The following is an 11322-nucleotide window of genomic DNA, read 5'->3' as shown; positions in this document are numbered from 1 at the left end:
GCATGTCTAGATCATGAGATATGAAACCGGAAGTTCAGCTGCAGTACCATAACAAGACACTAGGGGTACCGAAAATCTAATCATTTTGACGTCTCATCAAGACCTACCCACCTACCAAGTATCAAGACAATCCCTCAAGGCCTTCTCAAGTTATCGTGTTTACAGACACACACACACACACACACACACACACATACACGAACGCCTCTGAAAACATAACCTTCTTGGCGAAGGTAACTACTGTATAGAAGGTTTATGCTTAGGTATTCTATGTCCGGTCTCTCCAGGTTTAATGCTACCGGCAGCCTGCGCAATATTACCCCCACCAGCAGGTGCAGAAACAAGCTTATCGTGTTCATTTTCAACCGCTGAAGAGGGCAACTTTCAATCTTCGTCTCCATGGCAACCGTAAGCCTGCCGCAATCCCGCCGATGTCATTACGATGCAGGGCCGCTCCCCTTTCTCTTCATTTCCCTTTGCTGACCGCCTTTTCATAAAGCTGGCCGCAAATGGAAAGATGCCTCTTCATCGATTGGAATGGGCATCAGAAATAGTTCCCCTGCGGGGTAATGGTGCTGGGATGGGAATTTGTGGAGAGTTGATGGCAAGTCAGGGTGGTCTTTTGCTAGCTGTGTCACGGGTGGACTGCATCATTTCGCTTCCGGGGGTGGGCATGTAGCTATACATGTACTTTTAGTTCAGCACTGATAGATAAACATTAATAACATTTTGCTACCTTAGGAGAAAATTGTGGAGAGTTGATGACAAGTCAGGGTAGTCTATGCTAACCCTGTGTCACACTGCCTCACAGCGGTGAGCAGTGGGCTACAACACATGGTTGCCAGGGGGAGGTACATGTAGCTACACCTTAGCCCAGCACTGATAACTAAAATTAATATACATGTAAGTATTTTGCTACCTTTGGATGTTTCAGGAGAAATTTTTGAAGAGTTGATGGCAAGTCATCCTTGTGTCATGGGGTGGACTATACCATTTTGCTGCTGGGGGTGTAAGTGTACCTACACAAGCCCAGCATTGATAACTAAAATTTAATAAAAATATTTTGCTACCCTAGAGACTTGAAGAGACAATATCGCTTGCATTGTAAGCGGATGTTGGTGATAGGAAATCAGTTGAAGGATAGCTTCGCACCACCCCTACCTGCATCAAAGGTGACTCGGTCTAACCTTTACCCAGATAGGAATGATGGGAAAGATGACTGCGTGGCCCATTACTTACGCTGCTCAAGGTCATAGAAGGGCACTGAATCATGCAAAGATGACAGAGATAGGTTTGACGAGCGGTGGATAGAATATGCGGTTCGCAGACACACAGGAAATTGGGAACACACATCAATTTTTTTTTTCACAGAAGAAAGCAACTCAGCTAGAGACCTGGCATGACCTAGATGCATACAATTTCAAAGGTTCCTTCCCAGTACACATGCTGAGGTATGAGAAAAATTCAGATTTTCTGTACAAGACTGGAATTTGCTTTTCTCCCTACAAGGACAATAACATTGTCACATGGGTTCAAATGTCACCCTGTTTGGTTCCTTGTCGAACTCTCTAAAAGGATATAATTTATGTCATCACAACTGGAAATAACTTATCCGTCACAATTTTAACAGCTAACTTTACTGAGTAAAGCTACAAAATCATTCACTACTGGTTGCTCTGCCAACATTAAACTAGGATCCAGAGTGTTGAGTGACAATTCTCTTGTCTACGACCTCGTTTCCACACTAGATGGATAGTTGTTATGTTTGGTCTGCTGTCCTCCAGAACTGAAACCTGACAACCAGAAAACCTGTCCAGACCACTCAAAACTGGCTTTATCTGTGTAATATCCTTGAGACCTTGAGGGATATAACAACACCAGTACAGAGATCTGTGATCTGGTTTTTCTTTCATTGGGGGTATAGGCCTGCTGCATAGATTCCTATCAGGTTACTGGTAATAACTCACCAACCCACATATACCACACTCCAGTTACTGTGCTATACTGTACTTCTACTACTTGTATTTTCACTGATACTGTGTGTTTTTTTGAGGACAAGGTTGCCAGGACAAGGCAGTTGCTGTCCCATCCATCTGTCCACACCTTATTTTGTCATCACCCTTATCAAGATGAATTTGACCCAAATCAAACAGAACACAACATCCATCCTACTGCCATTCTATTCAGTTCTCCCAGGCCTGCAACACTACACTTCAATGGACAACCTTCTGGAGGAGACAGCTCGTCCGATTTTTCTTATTCATTAGACCTCCCGTGAAACAAAAACCGTGCTTCTGATTACGCTTTCCTGAAGGACGGCGAATAAGTGAGATCCTTTTCTACACCTTCTGTCATAGTCGGTTGGCCTAAAAGGTAAATATGTCCGCCATTCTAAATGGGGGATGAAGACAAATATACTGATGGTTACTCAGGCTGGAGGCCATGTTTCCACAGTTGGTGGTCCTAGCGATGGGCACACCAAAAATAAACAGTGGGAGTTCCCTTGGAAAAAAAGTACTACAGGTGGGGTCACAGGCTGGTGCATCTGCCTGACAAGTCTAAAAAGAATCTTTAAAAATCAAACTAAGTCAAGGTGTATGTATATGGTCTTAGACAGGGGTCTGGTAATCTGGAAATGGTCCATTTGGTCAATATTGACAGGGCGGTGTATTGAAGTTGTACATCAAAGAACAAGTCTGTATTGTGGGGGAAAGTTTGATTGACAAACTTGGCTGGTAGAATTGATGCCAGCAGGTGAGTAGGAGGGGCCAACTAGTCTGGGTTCACATGAAAGTAAGCCATGTTCTGATTATGCCAGAGATTGGAAATCTTGTAGATGCAGCCATGGGATTTGAAAGAATAACACGGAAAGGCTTCAGGCAGACACTAGGTATAAATCTTGTATACATCTTTTTGTTGAAATAAAATATAAAATTCATAACAGCATTACACAGAAGCTATTACTAGTTTTACAACAGTCATAATATTTTTGCCTAGAAATACAGTACTGAAAGATATATTTGGACGGAGTACCGCCAGAATAAGCAATACAGAGATAAAGACATGCCTCCTCTGTTGCTGGGGATTAAAAACCGCTGGGCACCAGGATTTGCCTGGTATTTGGACAGACATCTCCGTCCCTATTAGTATTATCATAGATTCACATGACATACTTCGTACCCCCCTATAGCAGACACTTTTCACATAATCGAAGTCTGCCAATCATACCCACATCTACTTGTTCGTTAAACACTACTACAGGTGATTTTATTTTCAATTTTAATAGCATTATAATGGGACATTTTGCAGCGGTATCAAAGATATGTTTGCTCTTTCAGTCTTTGTTACTCTGTTCTTCACATGTGGTGCATTTCGCCAGTATTATTTTCCTATGTCTCCAACGCTCCAAGCCTTGCTCCCATAACGTCAATCACAAGTGTGAGTAATCTTGGTACTGACCCTTGTTGAGGTGATCTTTCTAAAATAAACTTTCAGAACAACAACTTCCTTCACATGCTAACCTTGGGTCCTAACCAAGGAGTTTACAATCAAACAAGACAGCAACAAATCATGACCTTATATCTTTGCTCTGTCCTTCATTACCTCTTGAGATGGCAAAGTTCACCTGGTAAATTTTTCGATATTGTCACTTGTCAGCAGACGAGTGACAGATTTGGGTCAGGATAAATGACATCTTGGATAACTGACCTGGCCTCCTGGGGTGTATGGAAAGTTATTACACAGTTGTTATGAGTTTGAAAAATTTTCCTCTTGAAGAAACAAGTAGGTAGAACTTCGAGGATCTTTCTAACAAGACTATACAATCTCGACGAGAATCATACAATTTGACTTCAATTGTTGGCTGTACAAAACCACAGTTCATAAGTTCAAGGTACAGAATTATTGCCCTTAATTTTACATACATGTAAATATCTTGTTGACTAAAGCTTGAAGAATGCCACCCACACAAGCTCAATCTAGTTCTGTTGGGAGACAGTTTGAGTAAGTAGTCTTTCATCTTGATCTTACATCAACATTTCAGTCCCTCAGAGGCAATCTCTAAATGGTGAGGAAGGGACTGAGATACCAAGGAACTCTCTGGAGTGGGACTAAAGGGATTACAGACTGACTCCACTGGCAGGACTGAACAAACCTGAAATCGAAATGTCAACCTGAGATGTCATCATCAAAGGGGACGCAGGGCTTGCCTACAAGCTGGTCAAAATCCTACTGGTGACAGATAACTCATTAATACATACTTAGGGGAGGAAATATGCTAAGACAAGCAACAAGCAAGAATGGCATCACACTTTTTTTTGGGGGGGGGGAGAACTTTACAACTGCAATACTACAAGAAAGGATACTTTTGTATTATAGTTATGAAACACAAGAAGGAGGATATTTTTTTACTATTTAGTACACTATTTTATGTATGAACAAACCTTTGGTTTAGAAATATCTATAAACCAAATTGAATGGCACAAAAGGAGGACTTGCAACCTGGCCATGCTTTCATACATATATACACAAATATGCATAAATTACAGATGAATCAGTTTGATATGCAGTAAGCCCTGTGTCTCGCATGCGGGTAGACTAACGCTAGCCAATCAAGATGCTAATCCACTTGTGGTAATTCTTCCAGACAAAACACAGCCTAATGAAGACCGGGCTTTGGGTTAATACAGTTTTGAGATGCAGATAACAAAAGGATGCAGTGTTCAAAAGGAAAATATGCTACAAGTACAACGGATAATACTATGGAAGAAAAATGCTGGTTACCAGTAGTTATCTCTTCATGGATTTTTTCATTAACAGAAAACAACTGAAAACTTATTTCGAAACTTAAGTGTCCTATCATACAAGAATTATGACATATCACAGACAAAATACAGGTCTTTTCTTCTAGTTTTAAGACAGAAAAGGTGAACCGGAAAGACCAGGATTCAGGTTCAAGCACTTAATTACATGTTGCTGTGATCTTAGTCAGATTTCATTAGGATAAAAGGTGAACACTGTTCACCCTTGCTTACCCTGCTTCCGGTCTTTATTCACGAGACAAAGGAACCACCAACACCGTTCTTATTATGGCCTACAAGGGACACAACCAAAATCGCCTCCTAGTGTTGTTTGGAAGAAAACCTCTCTTTTCTTATCTTCTTTCTTGGCAAATGTAACATGCCAGTCAAGATGATAACAACAACCCCGACTTTGGTTTCCCTTACCACAGGGCCAAACCCCACGTGTTAAGTACAAACACCTGCGATACCTCTGGGCAACATGACACCAGGTGTGTGCCCTGCCCTATGTTTTGCCTCCCGCTATCTTCCTTCCACCTTCAGGCTCAACTTGGACCTTACAATAACCTATGGAATGCCTAAAATTTCTCCTGTTTCCCCCCCTGATGGTTATCTTGGGTTGCTATCAGTAAAGTCTGGCTGGGGGTTTTCTTTTTATTCCAGTCTGGTTCTGTTACAAAGGCAATGCAAATGTAACAACCTGTTTAATGGATGGAGCAAAATATTTTTATTATTTTACCAGAATAAAAACAGGGGGGAAGCAGTCCAAAAAAATGAAGTGTTCAAGTGATCAACCTTCACCTTTTCTACTAAATTCTAGCAAGTTTCCTTGCCTATTGTAGCTGGGATACTGTTTTGATGCCACATCATCCTGTTTTCTTGGCATAGATCCACATTGAGCGATTTTGGCCACTGTTGACAATGGCATAATTTTAAGCCTAATGCAGTCATGGCACGTAATGTTATCATGAAACATGGCGAGATCTTTCTTATAGTGTCTGGCACAAGGGTTCATTGTCGTGTCAACAATAGGTGTTCCTTAGACAACTTATCTGGCAAGTTTGATTGAGTGGAAAGTTGCCTGCTATCTTTGAAGTTGATGCGAATTATCCTTTTGAAAGCGAAGCACGATCACATCCAATACAACACTGTCACATTTAATCTATAATTCAAAGCTTCTGCTTTATACAGGTAGCTTCAACACGTCTAAATTCACACTGCTCTTTGCTACTGTAGATTCAATTGTGCTTTTTGCTATGTTTTGAGTTCATCATAATTCTGCAGTACATGGTAAGAAGATGGAAAAGCAAATTTTCAGTGAAAAAACCTCTGCAAGCATTTCAAGTTTTATACATGTAGTATGTACATGTACAATAGGTCTGTGGCTTAGGGTCTTTGCTATACCTAATGAAACCAAATCAACAGATATTACACTGTGAGTGCTTTCCCCCTTGAAGATTACTGTAGAAAGAATGTAGCACTGCTCTCAGGTGTGACTTCTCTAACCGATCCTGAAATGCTCTCTCTCTGTGTGTGAAAGTGATCAAAGTCGTTACACAGCTTAACAGAGATTGACAGAGAAAGAAAGTGACAGTAACTGGCAGAGAATTGGCCTCATGCCTGAAGTCTCGCCAAAAGGTGGAATTGGAAAGTGGAGCTGTCCCGCTAGTCACCCCATTGTACTGCTAAGCACCCAGAACATGGCCCCTATTGTGCCCCCACTGTTTCTATGCCTCTGTTCCAAGGGTAAAATCTCTTTTGGTACAGAACACTCCTACAACTTTGTCATGCAGATATTCCTCTCAAATGCCATTCCATGTATTGAGGGCCCCCTGAATGAGTGTGAATGGGACAGCCCTCGCCTTTGTGCTTCCCACCTCACCCCTGACTAGTCTGACCCCTGCAGGTAATGGGGATACGAAAATGGGACCTTAAATGGGCTTAACAAATCAACCACCCTTTCTACCTGTGCTAAATGTGTTATTTCGCCTCCTTCCTGTTAGTTCGGTGATATTGTTGAGAAGAAACATGTGTAACCTCGTTACACGGTTTTCGTCCCGTAAGCATTTCCTTCCCCAGCCCAACAATGCCCCCGGGTTTGTGTTTTGTTACCTGAAAGCCCGGTCTATCGCTGCATGCAAATTCAATGAATATATGCATGTGACCGACATTAATTTTGACAACCACTTTGCCCTTTGAACCAATTTCCCCAAATTTCATTACTTCCAGGAGCGAAAACAAAAATGCATGGGTGGAAAACGTTGTCAAGTATGCAAATGGCCCTGTCATAGTTTGAATCATTAATCCATACTTAATTGCCAGCATTCTCATTTCTGGCGGCATAGTTCCGATTCAATCTCCTCTGAATTTGTCAGACTTGAGTGGGTCTGAAAAGCCTGTAGTGGTGGGGGGGGACGGCATGCGGCGATGCCCCAAAGCTCCCGGCCCACCAATGAATAGAAAGCTTTCCCATTCTTTTCAACTGCCATTTTCCACACATTCAGATTTTTCCATGAAAAATCTCCCTGCGACAATGGGAGGTATTATCACGCTTCCAACACTCAGCCCCCTTTTGCACAATAAGAGATTTGTTATATGCACCAAAGTGTTGTAATCAGCATCTAAGTAAGATTACTTTCCATGTGTATGACACTGATAATAAGAAACTCGCACAATACCTCCACCGATTTCTTTTTATCACACGAATACAGAGCGAAAATTCGCTTCAAATTTATTTTTACAGTCCTGAATGATAATCTTTACCCTTTTGGGAAAGTATTTTATAGTGTAACATTTTACAACCAAGAAGGGATAAAAGGTGGATTGAGACCAGCGCTATCCATTCTTTAGTATCCCATAGCAAAATTAAGTCTGACATCTACCAATTTGCTGCACAAAACCACAAAAACAGACTGCTGTGCTGTGCCTACAGTACCCTTTCATTTAATAAATTCTGGCCTAACTCTTTCAACTTTTGCCCTTGAAAGGTTGGTGATTAACCAGCGTCTGATATTCAACTGCCTTGGAACAATAAGGAGTTGACTGTGCAACGAAAGTGTTCATTTTCCCTGACTTTATCATATAAGATTGCCTCTGCGCTGTATAAAAAAAACCTGAGGCAAGCAAGCACTACCAGGCCTACACACATACAGTGTAACACGTTCATCCCTATAGCAAATACACAGGTGTAACTTTCCAATTGTCACCTATCTGGGAAACGGTTTACAATCTCCAAATCACCTAATTACTGAGTCCGGGTGTTTGTAATCATGATCGCTTCACACATAAAAAAACCCACTCTGACATTCCAGACCTGGTATCTCTCCCAGGTATGTGTTGGTCAACTGTGTGTTGTATTTGCTGAAAGCGGGCTTGGTAAACTTCGGTATATACGGCGCCACTGCGGCACCGGGCCGGAGCCATGCTAAGTCCAGGTGAATGGCACTCCTGCACGTATCGCATCCACCGGTATTTGCAATTGGTTGACAAATTGCTGATATCGGGGCAATCGGGTAAACAACGGGCTCTTAGACAAACAAGTCACCTGTTCCTAGACGGTCCTTGCGCTCACACTGTCTGCCCTACCTGTCGACAACTTTTCAATACACACTCGAATACAGCATGGACATCATATACTATAGATAACGTCCTCGAGTAAAGTGATTTTAACACCTCGTGGCAGGCAAGTCTTGGCTTGCCTCAAAAATAATCTTATCTCAATAAAATAGTAAAGTCTGCTACAGTACACTTTGTTCCGCTCTTAAGATAAGAGCATACACTAACAGGAAATGTCTCTCTCCAACACAATAAAATGTAACATGCCGTACCTTTGGCTGTCCTCAGCACCAGCACTGCAATGACCGTTAGAAGGAGAATCCTTGTCATCTTGCAATCCATGGCATCATTCCACCTACGCTCTCCTTTTTCCACTTCCAAGTTCACCTCAGTTCCCCCGTCTCAAACCTGCAGAGCCCAACACAGGAGGTAAAAGACTGGTTAATGACATCCACAGGCTACCACAAGGATTGGCCAGTTGCGACTGGATGTTGCAAAGCATTGTGGGAAACACTATTAACCGACGGTTCGATCTTTAAAGGTATCGGGTAAAAAAACACGGCAAGACACCAACAACATAAACAAACAGTAGAAAATAGTTAGGTTTGGGATTTCAAAGCTGACTGTTGACGGTCGATATATTTACACTGCGGAGGTTAAAGTAGGGCAGAAACATGACAGGGCGAACTTCGATTCGCGCTATAGATGGCAAAACAATTCAATTTGAATTGCCCGAAGAAAAATAGAAACAGGGTCGGAACTCTCGATAACAGAAGGCCCGCGTTCTTAGGGAAAGGGGCGGCGGTGTCGTAAGTCGTGCCTTGACTGACACCCACACAATTTACAAAACACCACGCTGAAAGGGAAGGTGGAAGTGTCAAAGTAGTTTGACTTTGTAATTTTGACCCCCTGGCACAAGCGTTACATACCTGCCGTATATCTAACCTAGCCCTGTTCATGCCAATTTTGATAAAGAATTTCTTTTTCATACAAGAATGATAGGAATGACCCTTCTTGCTCCTGGTTCTTTAATTCCCTGTTGCATAGTAGGATTTCATACCCGAGCAGACAATAAAAATGATTCTTATCTATAATGTTATGTTACACTTAAGTTTTAAGTTTCACATCCATAACATGCTTCAGGGTAAGATAAGCATAAGAAAGATTTTTAAGCAGGATTTCTCTATGCAAGTGTATGTTACTATCTGATGCAAGCAAAGGACTTTTGCCATGCCAAAACCACCAATCAATACAAATTGTTTTACCAGACACTTCTCACCATGTCCTATCACTGAATTACCATACATTGTGACAAAGCAATCTGACTTCACCGCTAATAAATAAGGGGGGACACAACATCCATGGGATGTGCAATCACTTCTGATTACCTCCTATATTATCTGCTTCCTCATAAATGATACAGGAAAATCCAATTGTCGAGTGACTCTGACAATTCATATTTCAAGACAGTTTGACGGGAGAGGTCCCACATTTCAGATGCTGGGGACATTATTGGCAATTCTGCATACGGAGAGATACGGCAGTGCACTGCTTTACGGATGAATGGATGAGAATATTGCAGTAATAAATATTAACCAGAGGTAACTACTTCTATTGTAGTTATTAGCTGTTTTGTGATGAATAGTCGTGTAGCTTTGACAATGCCTAAAGCATTCAGATGATAAAAGTAGGTAACAATGATAGAATTCTACACTCTATTGGCAAATTCGGCCAGGACCTTGGTCGTTAAAATATGACTGCTTATAATGAGGGCTCATGCAGGACTTCATGCATATAAATAGGTTCTCTGGGAAACTGCCCGTTCTCAAAAAACAAACGAGGTTCATCAACAGGAAGATTTCCTTCCCGAAAAGCACCCAAGGCTCTTTTTTTCGGGCATGATCCTTCCTCCAAGGGCATTAACGAGAAAATTGGAAATCTGTAAAACAGAAAATTGTTCAGTTTTCCTGCGGTAAGTAAACCTGGGCCTAGTCATCAATCTGGCAATGGGGATTACCTGGTGAGACCAGACCTTAAACAAAAATCAATACCATTTCTAGATTGGGATTTGTCCAGAGAAAAAGGTCTAGCAAGGTGTAGGACTTGTACTTTTTTAGTCAGACAAAAAGTACAAATTTTCAAAACTTTGTGCAATTACATACATGGTCTGTAATATGACACCGGTAATTCCTCATATCATGAAATATGTGCCATGGTTCTGACACAGTCAACCATTCATATTATGTTATTTCAACTCATTATTACACCGTGCCATTAATCTACATAAATCTAGTTTACAGAACTGCAGAATAAACCATCAAGTCAGTACATTCTACACAAGTTAATACTGTATGTACCAAAACCAAACGATGAAGTCAGTAAATCCTACCTCACACCATCATCCCTAATCCAAGGTAGACCAGACATGAATTTTCAGTCCATTGGATGAAAAATTTACTTTTCCTCTGGGTCCACTAAATAGGATGCAAATGAGGAGGAATAATAATACACGGCATCCAGGCTGAGTCATATGCACAGCTGGGGCGGCCATCGCGTCAACAGATCCATCAGACCCAGCCGAGCGTGGATGGCAACCGCCATGTTGCTACGCCCAAATCCAACCGCTGGCGCTACGGAATACAGGCCGAGACAACCTTTCATCTCTTTAATTTCTGAACCCGGTATTAACGAATTAGCCACCAGGTCTTTAACTCACATCATCACCTTTACACCTAGACTCTGACTACTGGAGCAAGAACCTTTTTTGGGGTTCGTTTATCAAGATTTATACATGAATATTAATATCAAATAAGGAAGATCGTCTGGCAACATCTGAGGACATGTTACTACATCATATTCATGAAAATTTTACAAGACACCTTTAGGTTATGCACTGTAAGGGTCATAACATCAGGCATTAATACATAATCATGATATATAAATGTATCAATACACTGTACTCACTTCA

At 41.5% G+C, this 11322-nt stretch overlaps 1 protein-coding gene across 14 annotated transcripts in view; it reads right to left on the bottom strand.

Annotated features, from left to right (window-relative positions):
- LOC109488168 (roundabout homolog 1-like) overlaps positions 1-11322 on the bottom strand; it is an 84488-nt gene that overhangs the window by 59574 nt on the left and 13592 nt on the right. For 13 of the 14 annotated variants that reach the window (XM_019792327.1, XM_019792335.1, XM_019792333.1 and 10 more), the window contains exon 2: positions 8627-8762. In XM_019792327.1, coding sequence (XP_019647886.1) covers positions 8627-8696 — 70 coding nt within the window. In that variant the 5' untranslated portion in view covers positions 8697-8762. Of the gene's footprint in view, positions 1-8626; positions 8763-10743; positions 10806-11322 lie in introns of those variants that run through there. The other variant, XM_019792330.1, reaches the window with a different exon arrangement.

Source organism: Branchiostoma belcheri, unplaced genomic scaffold (genome assembly GCF_001625305.1).
Source record: "Branchiostoma belcheri isolate BF01 breed outbred unplaced genomic scaffold, Haploidv18h27 scaffold92, whole genome shotgun sequence".
Classification (NCBI taxonomy): Eukaryota; Metazoa; Chordata; class Leptocardii; order Amphioxiformes; family Branchiostomatidae; genus Branchiostoma; species Branchiostoma belcheri.
Note: the sequence above shows the minus strand (reverse complement) of the source record. Positions and strands in the feature narration are given on the sequence as shown.